Source organism: Colias eurytheme, chromosome 4 (assembly GCF_061535395.1).
Source record: "Colias eurytheme isolate Ceu_HAF_F1 chromosome 4, ilColEury1 Martin Lab GWU primary, whole genome shotgun sequence".
In the NCBI taxonomy this organism is placed as follows: domain Eukaryota; kingdom Metazoa; phylum Arthropoda; class Insecta; order Lepidoptera; family Pieridae; genus Colias; species Colias eurytheme.
Genome location: NC_142983.1, coordinates 6,599,461 through 6,616,792, shown reverse-complemented (window position 1 = coordinate 6,616,792; position 17,332 = coordinate 6,599,461). Strand labels below are relative to the sequence as shown.

The 17,332-nt window shown below is 35.5% G+C and overlaps 1 protein-coding gene across 2 annotated transcripts; it reads right to left on the bottom strand.

The window, feature by feature from the left end:
- Positions 1–2,469: 2,469 nt before the first annotated feature.
- dpp (decapentaplegic morphogen) lies at positions 2,470–17,250 on the bottom strand. Of its 2 annotated transcripts, none has more exons than XM_090120619.1 (2): positions 16,831–17,250; positions 2,470–3,746 (listed from the first exon to the last, which is right to left on the bottom strand). In XM_090120619.1, exon 2 carries the CDS (start codon positions 3,727–3,729, stop codon positions 2,626–2,628), a length of 1,104 nt encoding a protein of 367 aa, XP_089976745.1. In that variant the 5' UTR covers positions 3,730–3,746; positions 16,831–17,250; the 3' UTR covers positions 2,470–2,625. The 2 variants fall into 2 exon arrangements, with proteins under 2 accessions (XP_089976745.1, XP_089976746.1); XM_090120620.1 differs by lacking the exon at positions 16,831–17,250 and adding an exon at positions 6,208–6,472.
- Between the last annotated feature and the right edge of the window lie 82 nt (positions 17,251–17,332).

Below are 17,332 nucleotides of genomic sequence, written 5' to 3'. Positions count from 1 at the left end.
TTTAGTGCGTGCGCTGTACGGGACAGCCCGGTGTACGAACTGCACGCGATTGCCTAAACCTTCATTTATCTCATTTACATTCTATGCGCTGCATTATAATTCTATGTTTGGAATGTTTAATTCGTCCACGAAAATAAACAATGGATGAGTAAAACGTATGTCTATAAACAATGGACGATATTAATATTCAAACGGTGTTAGTGCGTATTTTTTATTTATTTTGTTCATGTTTTTGAAGAATAGTTGGTATTTTTGTATTGAACACTATATTAGGGAAATTACTTATTTTTATATTTCACACACAAAGAAAAATCTCTACCTTAAAGTGAAAAGAATAAATTATATGCTACAAAGCCAGCAACGAAAGCGCACCCAGCATAATGAATTATAAATACTAGAAGCAATAAACAAAACAAATTGTTTGTATTTATCATACAAATATCTAGTACGCCATCACAAAACAATTTGTTTGCAAACCTCATCAATATCGCAGCACAGGTAATCAAGATCAAAGTTGCACTCAAGACGGTGTAAGCGTTCTAGACGACTAATCTATTTTTAGTGCCACAACTTTCCTTACAAAGTCGCTGAGTAATCCGGCGCTTAGATTTATTCACGAGAGCACACTGCAAATAGGCAACGCGAATCCATTCACAGCACGCATTCAACCTAAATGAAACTGACGTAAAGTGATAAATTATCGTGTTGTACTAACAGCCATGAAATTGTACCTCTCGATACAATGTTTTTATGCAAAAGTAATAAAGTAATATGAAGAAAAAACCAGTTTAATTTGTGCATACTTGAAATATTTTGAGATGAGGCCGGCGGTCGATGGCCGCGAGCCTCGTCCCAGCGCCTTGCTATACCAATATGCAATGACAATTATTATTATGCATTAGTACTTATCCATTTATCGTTCTTAGTTATTTCTTTTCCTTCATATATGTGAATTGAGTAATGAATTTTTTGGTAACGAGGCTATACTGAAATCACAGGTAAGTAATTTATCAGTTGATATTAGGTAGGTATGTGTTAAAAACCATTAGGTTGTTATAATTTTATTTAAAAACTTATTTTATTAAAGTTACATTCTCTTTAAAAACACAGAGTGTATCTTTTCAAATAATTGGGTCAAGAATAAAATACCTAATCCCAAGGTTTGTTGTTAATTTACTCAGGTTCATTTTGAAACTTTTTGTCTCTAGGGAATGCGAGTTGTCAGACTTTGGTCTGGTCTGTAAGACAAACAGTGCGGGGGGCCGTAACTCGCCCTTTTGTTTTTATACCCGTGCAAGAATGCAAAACAATTATAATTCCCTCAGGGATAAGTCGCTCCTTCAGAATCGAGCGCACGTAAGTAATCACAAGCGATTCTTGTTCTTTTAATATCTCATACATCTCTTTCGGAGTTGCGGTTTGGGAAACCTTAATTAGATTAGAGAGATTACTGCGAGCTTTGCGGGGATGAGCTTTAACGCTGAGCAATATAGGTGCGATCGACGCTACTCTAGCAGTCGAAAGGGAATCACATTCGAAGATACCCACTCTGGCCAATCCATTTACCTTAATTACACCGAGATGGGGATAAATCGGCGTCCAGCCGTCCACGGCCGAGTTACGAGCGAGCCGACTATAAAATAAATTATACCCACTTCGTTCGCCTCCACTCAGTTTTTTGTTGCCATCCACGACGAAAAAAAAAACAAAAGCAAAGCTCGAGAGGACGAAATACGAGGCAAAGACAAAGCTTAAATTTATCTACTGATAATATAGACGTAGGGCGGCGGGCGCGGCAGACGCGCAGTTGCCGGGTGGCCGGCCAAATTATACAGGCGGGCATTCCTACGTCTGAGCAAAAACATGATATATCGCCGCCTTGTGACGAAATATTTGGAAAAAAAAAGAAACTAAATGGAATTCAATTTTAAATATTATCTCAAGCATTCTTTGTCAACGACTTTATAAGCTTATTGTCATAAAAAATTCAGATATGGAATACCAATATATTGTGTATAATTAATTTTATACTTTGTGTTTTACGTTTAATATAAGGTCATGACTCCTATTTAGGTACCTTTGCGATCCGCACTCAATTATATTTTGGCTACAGTTTGACAAAGAACCTTTATCATGGTTTCAAATGCCTTTAAACAATACATACACTATTTAGAACAATAGAACAGAATTCAAACATCAACCACAACACAACTTTTGAAGAGTTATCATAATGTAATGTGTAATATTATTATGACTTAAAACAATATAAAATTTTACCAATTAATATTGCTATAATTAGGTAGGGTAGTTAATTTCTATATCAGAATAGCATGCTACCTAATTATTGAAATATTTAACTACGAAGTGCTGGATTTCATGAGTTCATTTATTTCATTCCATTATCAGTTTCATAGATTTAACCACAATTTACGTAACGTTGTTGTAATGGCGAAAAATAATACAGGACAATAATTTTAATCTTTTATTATATCATTATCGTTTCAATAAAATAATAATTACACGAATATGTATATACAGATATATTATGTACAATTTTCGAGGCCACAACTATATGTACACTGGGTCCACAAAATATCACTAGGTCCGCACCGGATGGGGCCTTCGTCATCGGCAACCGCATCCCACCACCATCATGTCCTGATAGTTTTTAAGCACCACATTGTTCACTTCGTCCATATATAACATAGAAATAGAGGAAAGTTGAGTGGGAACACAACACGCTTTCGGCACCGCGGCCGGATTCACTGAATTGACGAGAGTCTGTACAATCGCGTGATTGGTACCATTCAAATGGTCGGCGAGGGGGAACGGGCAGTCCCCCTGGCAGTAGTACGCGTCGTAGCCCTGCGGAGCCACGATCCAGTCGCTCCAGCCCACGTCCGCGAAGTCGACGAACAGGGGCCGGCGCTGGCAGATCTCCCGGGCCTCCTTGCGCCGGTGGTGCGGCCGGTGGCCCTTGCGAGTCCCGCGCTTGTTGCGCGTCAGTCTCGACTCGCTCTCCCGCGCCGTCCTCGCTCGCGCGTCTTCCGTGTACAACATGAGGAGCGGCTGAAGAGCGCTCCACTCGTCGTGTTCGTCGGTCGCCCGCCGGCGCACTCTTATGTGAGGAAATTTAACACTTTCGCTTTCCGCACCTTCTTCTATGACTCGCACTAATAGTCCATGATTATGCAGGGGCTCTTTGAGCCATCGCCGCGCCGCACTCAGGGCGTCGGCGGTCACGGAGCCTTCCCCGGCCCGCAGCGGAACCGAATCGAGCAATCTCAGAATCGGCTCGGTCTTCCCCTTGCGACCGGGGCGCACGACATCGTACAGGAGAAGTCTCTGTTTGCCCGTCGCCCCGGAGGCGCGTTGGAAAGTGATGTCGGCGCCGCGCGCGACCTCGTCGCTCGGCACGCCGGTTATGTTGAAGAACAGCCGGAAGCGGTGCTCGCCCGGGAAGCGCTCGTCGAGCTCGGTGGGAGTGTGGTAGTAGGAGCGCGCCGTGTTGGCGGCGGCGGCGGGGATCCTGGTGCGGCGGTCGTACAGCAGGCGCATGGCCTGCGGCACGGGCGGGCCGGGCCGGGCGCGCGGCGGCGGCCGGCGGGGCAGCCCCATGAGCGCCAGCAGTTGCTTCTCGGCGGCAGCACGCGTCGCCTCGTCCAGCCCTGAAGCCGCGCACAACGCCACCAACGCGCACACCACCGCGCACGCGCACGCCCCACGCATAATTCTCCTCGACCCACCTGTAAACAATTAAATGATCATTAGTTACATAAACTCAAAATACCTTAATTTTTTTACAGGGAAGTCTTCAAGCCTTTTATTAAAAATCTTTATTTTAATATACAATTTAAACATTTTTCTAGATGGTATTACAACTATTACATATCTGGTAAGCTATGCTAAAGTGTATAAAATTTGAGGAACTGTCAATTTTATGTGGAATTGTAAACAAATTTCCAAGCATGACTATTCTGTTACCAGTAAATCAACAAAGGTCAACATTGTGCGCAACCGGTAGTTACTTTATCTGAATATTTCTAACAAGTGCACCGACACATTGTGTATAAACACTCTATTTAATTTTATCAACTGTGAATTTTGGTATACGTTCTGCATTTCTTCATAAAATGTGTATTAAAATATCTTAACATGACTTTTTTATTTTTATTTAACTCAATTATTATCATTTCATTTTACAGAAATATGTTATGAAAATAATTGATAACTTATATGCATCTTTTCTATAAGATAATGTGATATTTAATTATACATTATATGTACTATGTGTGTAAATTAAGTTATACTTAGGACCTTATTACTGTAACATAAAATATTTCATATTCCCTAAAAATTTTAAACAAATGTAATATATACCTACCATAGGTTACATAGTGTGAAAAAGCCAATTGTTACAAATATTGTATACAACAACAATAGTTGTATTCGTATCAGTAATCGATAAAAATACAATAAACACAATCTGTATTCTATTTCCATACAAGTGGCGGAACTGGGACAGGCCTTGTAAGGCAATGTAACACCAGTATTTGCGTGTGCCATTAATTAATGATCTAACAATTGACGCAACTTATATAAGATTAACATAACCTATCATGGAAGCACTGAATAAAAATAGCAGTCTTCGTACTCTATCTTTGTTGGTTCATCTTTATAGAGATAGATAGAGATCACTTTGGAAGTTGAAACAAAATTCTTCAAAACTCAAACTCTAACATTTATTTATTCAATTAGACTTCTTTTAGAAGCACTTTCGAATCGTCATTACATGTTTTTAACAATTACGGCTGAATTTAAATTTGACTCTACATTTTCATAGTTATTCTTTTTTATCAATCTTTTGTGTTTTCTAAAGGGACCGAATTTGACGCAATTTAATATGATTTTCCACTTAATACATTTTTTATGTCAATACATTACTACAGTTTGTGAGATATAAGGTACAATTTCAGGCAACATTACTTTTACGCATATCAGATCAACAGATCATAACTTTAATAAATAAATATGATTTCATCGTTTCGAATTGGATTTTAATATATTTAAACATGAATTTAAAAACATTATATAAGAGAGTTTCTACATATTATTTCATTTATACGTATTCGTTAGCTCATCGACTTTTCTTTACAAAATATTGACCGTTTTACATCAGAAAAATGATGATACAAATGATACCAATATACTGGGTCCGTTAAATCATAACATAAATTATATGAATAGCAATTTTATAGACTAAAAATAAGTCCGTTGAATTATCAATATAATATTCATATAAATCCGTTACATATATCTCTATTGAATATTCTATGGAGGAAAAATCATAACAGTCAAGTAATTTATTACTATGTTTGGACGAAATAACATCTTTTTATGTATATTTTGTATTACATCCATGACAAATATTTATTTAAGTTTTATAATAAACACCTTTTCGACATTCATTTTATTTTATGCCTAGATAAGAAAACATGTTTATATTTTTTTATCAATAAAAAAGATTTTTAGACTTTAAAACTTAGATATTATATCTAAAAACAACATGTTTTCTACGTTTGGTGAAGGTGTTTAAACGATTTTATATAGAAATACTTTATTGATAATCAAAGCTTAGGTGTCGAAAAGAAACATTTAAATCAAGAGGAATTATCAAATAGAATATTCAAATATTATATAGACATGAAATATAAAAAACTGACTTATAGAATAAATCATTGGCATAACTGACCAACCTTGTGGAATAGGTGTTTTAGAAACGATTTATTTTCAAATAGATGTTAAAATTAACGACACAAATGAATTATAATAAAAAGCTCGGAACACTTTCGAAAAGCGTTAAGTAAAAGACATCAACGAGATACCTTACGCTGCGCTGCGATAACCATCACTGATAACTAAAAATTCGGTCAAAGATGTTAATTTTATTATTTAACACAAATTGAGTTTACGTTTCAAATTTATGTTCATTACTAGATTGACAGTTAACACATTAATAAGACTATGTTCGACGGATAATCTCACTAAATCGCTATGTTTTTGTGGAATCACATACTAGGTTACGGTTAAGCAAATGTGTATATTTGCTATAATGTTTTGATCGCTGGCACGGACCGGATCATGGCGTACGTATTTCGAAAATAATGCGGTCAAACCAGCCGCTTGCACGGTCGCTCTCACACTCACCCGAAATTTTAACGCATCCAACGTCGATAGTTACACAGAACGATATGTTTGCGGGTGGTCAACGCTTCGGGAATAAATGTCGCACTCGTTCACAATGGAACAAACACATAACAGCTGAGCGAACGGGTAACATAACTGGCGCGTGTCGGCGCGCGGGAAGCGCAGCGCGCGCGTGTATGTGCGTGCGTGGCGTGTTTCGCGGAGCATACGCGCATTACGTGTTCGCGGCGCCGGAGTCGCGGCGGGAGTGATCGCTCCAGACGCGGCGTCGCCTGCGCGGCCCGACCCGCCGGCCCCGCCCGCTGCCCCCCGCCCGCACCCTCGCACCCCGCACCCACCGACCGGGACCCTAGCCCCCTACCCCTGGACCAAGCATCCCGGAAAATTCGGAAAACTAATGTAGAGATCTACATCTACGTTATCGGAGCGCTTTGCTCTATCATATTAAACAATCACCGCTCTAAGTTCAGAGTTAATCGTCGTACCTATGTCCAGTAATTAAAGAAAATGTAGAGCATTATATGTAAATTATAAATTTGCCAAAAGTAGCTCCAATGCCGATTATTAACTGTAATATTGGGTAAATATCTATGCTGTATCTTTAATCTAATATTTTACTGAAATATGTATTTGCAGATTGGTTTAAATGTTTCTTCTTCGTCGAAATAGAATCATTGTATGGTAGAGATTTTCCGAATTTTTTATTCAATTACATAGTTACCTATTAGTGTAGTAATGAAAGTTTGCAACTTTAACTCAAATTAAAAAAAAACGTTTTCATAATTCTATTTTAGAACCGTACGAATAATGTAATTCACATGAAGACTTTTTAGTTAGCAGTACCTTTCCAAATTCATTAAAGGACGATTCTTAGAATGCGCAAGATCAAAAAGACGCCAATGGGCTAATGAGCTACTTCAAATTTTCCCACAAACATTAGGATTGGTGAAAACAATAACTATTCAATAAAGAGTTGAATATTTTTTAAACAAATACACGAGGTATGGAACATAAAAGACATTAACCACAAAATAAAATTATTTAGAACTAGATTTCCACCCGCGGCTTCGTCCGCGTTTTCAAAGGAAAACCCGCATAGTTCCCGTTCCCGTAGGATTTCCGGGATAAAACCTATCCTATGTGTTAATCCAAGTGCTAAATTTCATTGTAATCGATTCAGTAGTTTTTACGTGAAAGAGTAACAAACAGCCATACATCCATACTTACAAACTTTCGCCTTTATAATAGTAGTAGGATAGGTACCTATCAGCTTATATAACTGATTTCAAGTACAACAATGTCACAATTTCAATTTAATGTATTATTTGTAAATATCAACAGTTAAATTAATTGTTTAAAAAAACGTAGGTATGGATAACGTAATTTTTAATAATATTATAGAAATTTGCTCTGGTAGAGTTTTTGCTAGATTATTATTTTACTATGATGTTATCCAAAGAAGATTTTACATAATTGATATTTTTTAAAGGGTGGAATGATGCATATTTTATACTACCTAGATAAAAAAATATTTCTTATGTACCTCTATTAGTAGGTACTTTTAGGTATGCGTTTTTAATTTTATGGTAGGTATAGTTTATATGAAAAGTAAAATTTAATGAGCCCGTAGAGCACTTCAAATGTTGTTACATTTATTTTTAGGAATTACAGTTTTAATCGTCAAATGATTTTCATTGATTTCATATAAATAATTATCTATTTATTATAATATATCTACTTAAATTATGCTTTAACATTTTGTGCGTTTTTATTTTATGGTTTAATTTATATGAGCAATAAAATTAAATAAACCGTCTTCAAAATATGCGAGAAATCGTAAGAAATAAAATACAGAAAAACGAAAATAAATCAAAACACTATCAAAAATATCTTACCAAAAATTGTTAAAAATAAATCCTCAATTTCAGACGGCACACAAACTCCAACGTGAACAGTAATTCAACAAAAACACTGTCACATTTATTCACTCACGCACTTAAATTAGGAAAAAATATTATTTTTTATTAATTTGTAGCAGTGGTCAGAATCAGTGAACGGTGTTTAAGTAAATAATGGTGATAATGTACCTCTAAAACAGGCGGCCATCTCCCTAGAGTGGGGGAAGGACCAAGAGCGAGACGGTGCCATTTAGTGGACATATTATTTACTACAATACATTCCACAAATAGTATAAATTCCTCAATAGATCGAGAATGGGTGTCAATTTTGGTGCCACTTGAGTGTTATATAAACGACTCAGGTACAAGGCTCATATACCTAGAGCAATATACTTGCGACATTAAAGTTGTTCTAGGTATCAAAACCGCACAAAAAGTACCTTAATTCATGTGTTAACTTGTAAAAACTTATCAGATATGAATAATTACTCAATTTTTGGTTCATACAGAAAAATACGGTCGAGTTTGTTTTTTTACCAAACCATTACTCACGCGATAAGCATCAACATTTAAAGCAACAAAAGCTTCGTCTATCATAAATGTGTGTTATAATACTTTTGTGTTAATCTTTACCACGTTCGAGATAATTGCATGGAACTGTTTTCAAATCAGCTTCCTGTCTAGTTCACGTGTTCGTAAGATCGATATGATAATAAAAATGGCGATGAAAAAGTAAATATTGGAGGGAAAGATGGTCAGGTATGTACGCAGTGCGCGTTTGAGTGATGAGTGTAACCGTTAACAATGATTGAAAGCTGCTTGAAGCAGGTGCCGAGAGATTTTATTTTGATTATGGCCAACGCACGTGCCAGAAACAGATGGTTGCTTGGAATCTGTGTCACTTTTTATTTGCAACTTTTTCATTTCATACATACCTAGCCCATAGGTATTATCACATCACACATGGACACATTATTCGATGTTTACCAGTCAATTGCGAGGCAAGGACTTATCTGAGGGCTCTTTAGCTCTATAATCTCTTGTTGAAGGAACTTTCGTACGATTTACAATAAAGAATTTGCCTTTTATTCCTGTATAGAGAATAATATCTACAAGAGAAGAAAATCTATTGGCGTATTCAAAGGAATTATCACTATTTATATAATTGCTCTACATTAATAAAATAGGTAATACAAATACCTATACATAGCTATTTATATCACTTGTGACATTGAATGTTAATAAGAATGAAATAAAATTAAAAAGAAATCCTGAACATTAAGCACTTAAGCTAAAAATGGTAAGAGTGTTACAGTAGCAACAAGAATATTAATTACACAACAAAATATATATATCATAAAAAGTATGTGTAAATACGTCAGTCTTTTCTTTAGTAATAAAAATTGTGAAATCACATAAGCACATAACAAATATAAAGTTGATTGGGATTCAAGTTTTTATTGGAGAAAATTGATATGGGCAATATATTACACAGTTTTCAATCACATCAAATTTATAAAGCACAGATTTTTTGAGACTTAAACTAATACACTACAGTACTTACAATAGGCTACTAGGTAAGTATTATACCTATCATTTGAAAGCTAATTCACTAGTTTTATTATGTTTCAGTATTCATATAAAAGTTTGTTATTAACGAAACAGGTACCTACTTATTCTGATAAGCGTTTTGAATATACACTTACAACGTTACAAAGCTCACGTAACCATGGTGCTATTATAGAAGAAGTGATAAAAAAACCATTAGCGAAGAATTTGGTGTCCTAGTTTTACTATTTATAATTTTAAATAAAAATACAAAAATAGATACCCATAAATTAAATGAGCTACGAACATGCTTCATCAACCTACGTGCCTATTTCTTATGTTGTTATTCTTTACTTATTCTCTTAGTATTGTTTTTTTTTTTATTTTGGAAACCTAATGCATCATATTATAAGTCGGTATAATTTTTATAACGAAGCATGACAACTTTTTTTGTTTCTGCAAATAAAAATCCTATCCTATCACATACAAAAGCTAATAGCAAAGCAAACAAACGATTTCGCTCATTCATGATAAAACGACATTTTTAACACATTATACAACTCCGAAATCTAAACAAACAAAAGATAACAGAGCTTCTTGCATATGTTAATTACAAATTAATAGACTAGCATGTTCAAAATCGCAAACACAAAAGAAATAACAACTCTTTGTTACGTACAAAAAATAAGGCAAACTTGAAGTAACACTAATATTAAATTGTCCGTACTCGGTAGTCATAAAATTGCATCCATTAAATTGAAATTACTGAGATTGCTTATCGTCATATGAGTCGGCTACCGGAGCCGTTACGCGCAAATACCGAACTGTTGTTCTTATTTTTTTTTATACTTTTTTTGGCGCGTGTCGCTCGGCCCGTTATACGCGGACTCGCAGCGAAAGTTAGAAGTAGTTCGAAATTACGAAGCTCTTTCATTATCAGCGACTTCTCGCATGTTACTATTAGATATGAATAACAATATTTTATAAATGCAACTATGTATTGTTGTTTCGCAATACAAAGTGCAGTTTCACTTGAGAGAAATGAGAAAATATGTGTCCCCATTCTTGAAATCTATTGTTAAGAAATATATTGCCCATATGATCCATAAAAAAACATATATGTCATCCTTGTTGATATTTCCAGCCACAAAACATACATAACATCATTAACTTGTAAATTAAAGTACCTATTATTAAAGACTGTAGGTAGATACGGTTTTCTAGTGTATCATGTAGGTATGATATATAAAATCAGTTAGTGTAAGACAATCCATCCTTCCTGCGGTTATTTATTTGCATTTTAATTGAGGTGTTTTTATGTTTTATTTGACTTTACGGATAATTAATTATCAAAACATATGTTTCTGCAGTTTATATTATATGCCCATATGATATATAAATTATACTAGCGGTCCGCCCCGGCTTCGCCCGTGGTACATATGAAAAATAGATGTTGGCCGATTCTCAGACTTACCCGATATGCACAGAAAATTTCATGAGAATCGGTCCACCCGTTTCGGAGGAGTATGCAGATTGCAGACTAACATTGTGACACGAGAATTTTATATATAAGATATATTTTATCATCATACTTATGTACACTACTTATGGCAGAATTTACTGATTAAGAAAACGTTAATTCGCACTTTTCAGCGAAGAGCAGTGTCATAGCAAGCAATCACAGAATCACTCAGTCATAATACAAAGTATGGAAACATCGGAGCCATGCCGTCTGCCACCCACGGCCATCGCTCGCGTCCTGCGTTACTCACGTCTCACCAATTCACATCTCATGTACGTAATTAGTCCATTAGCACGCACGCATCGCTCAAATGCTCAATTAGATCAACGACCGTCGGGAATAGCTGAGAAGATTACGTCCCCTCGCCTTCAAAGCGGGATAAAATATCATCCAATTGACATATATCACCTATTTTACATCACTCGCTACACCGTAGAAAGATCGATGGGATTGGTAGCTTAGAACAACCTGTTGCACGCAAGTTGCACGTCGTGTAGCCCACTTATATCTATCTTCGTCTCACACGTCATCACAAGAAAATCTAGCACACCTCATAAGACTATTGTGACTGGAGATTATTAAATTTTTATTAAATAATATTAAATTTGAATAAAAACAAATAAATGCAATTAAATATCACCATTATTCAATGTGGTTAACGTTACATCATCTAACAAGAACCGTAATGTTCATAATAGTTTTCACTCATATAATAATTCTAAAGTTATTCACAGTGCAAATTAATGCTAAACTAGGTACATACTATATTAATTAAAACTAACCTTCTTAACCTTATTATATAAATACATAAATCAGATGTCATAAAACTTAATGTCCCAATCACAGCCCACTTCTTAGGAGAAACTATTTATTACGAATTACGATCAGAGTTTCTGAAATACAAATACAATTAGCAGCGCACATCTCTGGACTTCTTATTAACCTATCTTAATCACACTCAATAATGTTTGGAGATCAAGTTTCCATCATTAACGATTCAGTTTCACTTCACTGTAACAGAATGTATGTGAAAACTAATAATATATTTTAAGTCCGATGAGGAGAGCTCAATTCTCTGTGCGTATCGTATGCAACTGCAAGCGAAGGTTCCTATTGCATTGGTAGAAGCCTACAAATGCAGTCTCATAATGCGATAGTGTCGACTCCAATTGAAGGTCATAAATACATTCCGGAAGAATAGAGGTAGATGCTTATTCGATCTACCTTTAAACATTTCAAATGAAAAGTTTCAAATTAAGTAGGTATAGAAAATAATAATAAGGCAAAAATCCACCGACTCTACCATACAACGTGAGAAACATTATACTATGCTGTAAATAATATCTACTGTACTCTAAATAATATTACAACTATAAAATTTAAAGGTACTACTTATAATTATAAATAATAATTAATACATTGATCCAATGTGTAATGGGGCATGACCGTTATGACATTAGTTACTTATACGTAACGCTTCCCTGCACGTAGCCACTCGGGCCACTCCTATCCTATGTGACTAAGATTTTCTTGTAGTAGGTATGTATTTCAATTTATATCCGGAACAATTTGCAATAAATAAAATCTTAAATTTGACCATGTAGCGTAGCGGGCAACAGCTGGCAAGATATATATCAAATTCAAACAATTGTGCTAATTACGGTCTACCTACACGAGATATTATAGTTACACAACTTCTACCTGCGACCATGCGAACGCCTAATTGCTTTAATGACTTATTCACTGCATGCCAACCTAATTTCAAACTATAACTCCATTTTTTACATGAATGTATAACAGATACAGATAAAAACAAAATTATTTAATACCATTGCAAAAAAAATCTTCGGGTTGTAAAATCTAGCGTGATTGTCTCAAATTCAATCTATCCGTCTATAATAATTTATAAACTGAATTTAAATTTTTCTCCCATTAAAATAAATGGTCGCTTTAAACTCAACAAACTTTTCCATTAAGCTGCTCAGCTACCGATTTGCTGATATCATAAATAATGTAATGATCGCGCAAATAACATCGCGCAGAACATCAATCATATTGCGTATTTATATGAAATGGATTAATTTACACGATCGGGTATTTATTCAAACTTATCTCTTGTTATATTATAGACAACAATGCCAAATCATCAGGGACACGTATTGTACAAAAGACTGATAACCTTGTAAAACTTGTTATGCTAAAATATCATATCACCACCGAAAATAAACACACCCAACCGTATCATAAGCCACGATGTTAAAAATTCATAGAAGAGCTTTCAGATGTAGAGTAAGAAACTGCCATAAGTATCTAAAAAGCCTTCTGGTTGCTGCACTATATTTCAGAAATATTTTTACATACATTTTAACAGATTTATTGAACAAGACGAAAAATCACATCTAGCATTCGTGATTTTCTTACCTACCTCGTCGTTGGATATCATTTTATTGATAATATTGGCTCTATTTCCTTAGAGGTCTCCACTTAAATATCTGTAGATTCTTATTACATATATTGATTATTTGGTTGTTACTGATTATCTTAATTATCCTTAACCCATAAAAAACAAATTAATATCGCAATAAAAACTTCTAAATGTTTATGAGCGGATTTTGCAAATCCCTTATTTAGTCAGAGCTAGTGACCTCATTTCTAGATGTGAACTGCACCTGATGTCGCCTCCTTTAGGCTCTGTTGCTTTCTAATTATGTAACGGGTAAACGAAATCGTACTCTTAACAGTTTTAATTGTGAAACGCAGCACGAGACTTAATAATTTATTTAAATTATGTAGTCGTATCGAACGGGTGCTCATGTCTATAAGACCGGTTCACACACAGATACAAACGCACACACAAGATTGAGACACGTTATTGCTACACTAACGAACCTGCTGAGAAGTTGAGAACTCGTAGAAATGTCTCGTTGAGACAAAGCTCAAACTTAAAGGGCTCTTAGGTTCTTGACGTGACACGGCATTGACTGTAAATTGAATAGGAATGAACGACCGGTGATTTCAGTACGATATGGACTGTGGTGCCCACAATTTACTGCAATAAAGCCTCATTTAACGTGCAAACTATTGCTAATACCTATAATGAAGTAATTAACGGCTCTAACTTTGCACCTGTAGCTGTATTAACACTTTCTTCTTGTGCATAATGCGTTTCTCATTGTTCTTTGTGCATTGCACTTAACCAACTTAATTAGAGGTCTAAAATAATATAAATTACACAATTAGGAACCTAGATATCTGCAGATTGCCGGGCGGGGATGACTCTATGTAGGAAAACCGTTATTTGTCATGGTTGAATTAAAAGTTTTCTTTGTGTAATCAACATAACGTTTTATACAATAAAGGATAACTTAGGGATAAATGAAAAGGCTAATTATTAATTAATATTCTGTGTCTTATCAAAAACCTTTAGACATTTTAAATTAAATATAATGTTTAGGATAGATATCAGAGAACTGATAGTAGGTACTTATGTGTTATTTTTTTATAATATAATACTGGAAAATCTAAGAAAGGAAAACATAATATTATTTATATTTATGTACATGTTTGTATTTAACTAGAAAAATATTTATTGCATCTATCTTAATTTGGATGTTGCTTTTCCAACTACGATGTAATAAAAACACATCGGCTAACACACATCTCGCTTCTTCGAATTATTAATACGCAACTTCAAATCCAATTGTTTCTCTCCGTTGACATTAACGACATATTCACTGTTTGGTGCTTGTTTCAGAACAATTACAAGCTTTATAATATAGTCATGATTTTCACTATTAAAAAATACCTAAACGTCAATTAGGTACCTACTACTGTAATAGCAAGGGGGGCGTACACAAGACCGACGGACCGTAAATAATTACAACCTTGTAGATATATATATACCTATGCTTGGGTGACCACCAATCCTAATCTCTGTCTTCCAATACGAGATTGTTCCAGTTGTTGTGTTTGTTTCAAGATTTATATAACACCAAATGTCCGAACACTATTATGTATCAATACGATGTTTGTAAGAGAAAATATTTGTGTTAGCACAAATTGTGTAACTTTAATCAAAATAAATTTCATTTTAAAATGCTAAAATATAGCCTGTGTTAATAGGTAGGTACATAGGCAGTTCTGTCTTCTTAGTCTGAAGAACTGAGAAGAATACACCATATACATTATAAAAAGGGGGTAATAGTAAATTAGATAACATTGGTTTTGACCACCTGCTCATGAATTGGATTGTGGCCGACGGAACGTGGCCAATCGTCTCCATTTTGTATAAAAACTTTACTGTATATAAACATTAGTACCTAATATTTTTTAACTAACGAAACGAGGTAGATAGTTAGCCCAGAATAGTGATGCTTGACACATTCAAGCATCACTAAAAAGAAGTGTAAAAAAGTTTTTGTTCGTAGGTTTTTTAAAGAAACAACGTTTGTTTCTTTTAAAAACATCAAATCATAATATAATCTTCAGTTTACTGTTTAAGTACCTACTAAACAAGCGTAATTTTCGCTTATTTATTTTAACATGAACTGATAGAGATAAATTAGGTATATAATAGGTATTACTCATATCATTGATAGAAACTTTGCTTAAATTTTAAAATAACCGTTCTTTATTTGTAGCAATACCTACCTTAAAGTAATAAAAATGTATGCGTGTACACACGTAAGAAGTGAAACTTCTTTATGACCTTGAAAATGTCACGAGTATGGCGTAACGCAAAAATGTCACGCGTACGGCGTAACGCAAAAATATCACACGTACGGCGTAACGCAAAAATGTTACACTAAATTTTTGTCCAACCCCGATAAAGAAGTTTCACTTCAATAATTGTCCCTACTGCCTACATCTACATATAACGACCATAACAAACTTTCTTTTACACTTCAGTGTGTTCAATCTACCTACATAAAAATGAAGTTCCAGTTGTAAACAAATTAAAGGTATAGATACCTAGTTAGGTACATATAATAAAATATTTTTTAATTTCTTATCAACCAAAACTTAGAAACTAAGGTAGGTAATATTATTTTTATGACACCTAAATATTTTAATGGTGATCTCTCGAACGTTCTGAATATCTACACATTTTTGTCAACAGTCACGAGACTCGTCAATAGTTCGTTTTCCCTCGCGTTAGCTGTTTTATAGAGCCACGGTTTTCACAAGACATTAATTGAAATGCAAAAACGACCAATAAAACGTAGAACAGGCTTTAATATCCACGCCAGCTTATGCTAACTGCGTCTAACATAGAGCAGTAATGTCCATAATATGCATAATATTAATATTATAGGAAAATTGTTTTTCTTTACAACGTTTGTATAACAGTACCTAACAAATAACTCTACCATCTTTCAATACGACTTCTTAGATGTTGAACTAACTATGTCCGCTAAACATAATGCATAAAATTATACATATATAAAAGAAACTCTTCACTTCCAATATCCACCAGATAAACAAGTAAAATCTAATTCAAACGGGTTATAGTAAATAGGAAATGATAAAGATCTCCAACAAGATTGCAGTTCTGCAAGTATTAACGCTGCTGTCAAGCAAGTGCAACGTATGTGTTTGCGCGTGTGTGAGTACACAGCATGTATGGTAGAGTCTATAGGGAATTGAAAAACGTACGTGGATCATCGCACGTTGTGCAGGAGTTGAGAACGCTGGGGCGGCGGCTGCGGCACGGGCGCGTCGGCGGCCTGAGCACGGGGCACACCAGGTGAAACACGGGCGCAGATCGAAAGTTCGACGCGAGATCGAGCGCGCATATGTAAATATCGGCACATTTACAAGCGAAAGGGTTCACCAGAGCGGCGCACTAACGCAGCATTGCGCGGGAACCAGTCCGGTGAGATTCCTTCGATGTTCGATAGAAAAATGTCGAATGAGCTTCAGGCCCATCACATGCCGCGAATGTCTGGCACGGAACGCGGTCGCCACTCGACTGCCGCCCTCCACTCTGTTGGTATATTTATCGCTTAATTATTAAACTCGTCTGTGTAACAATTATGAAGCAGCTCGGCAAGTGGAAGGCGCAGCATACTCGCAGAGGGCGTACGCGCGGCGCTACCGCGTCTGCGTTCAAGTGTTGCGTCACACTTTGCATAGCCGTCGCACGCGCAGCCTTCAG

Excerpts from the sequence above, each read along its gene's own strand:
- dpp (XM_090120619.1), bottom strand. The coding sequence starts at position 3,729 with ATGCGTGGGGCGTGCGCGTGCGCGGTGGTGTGCGCGTTGGTGGCGTTG.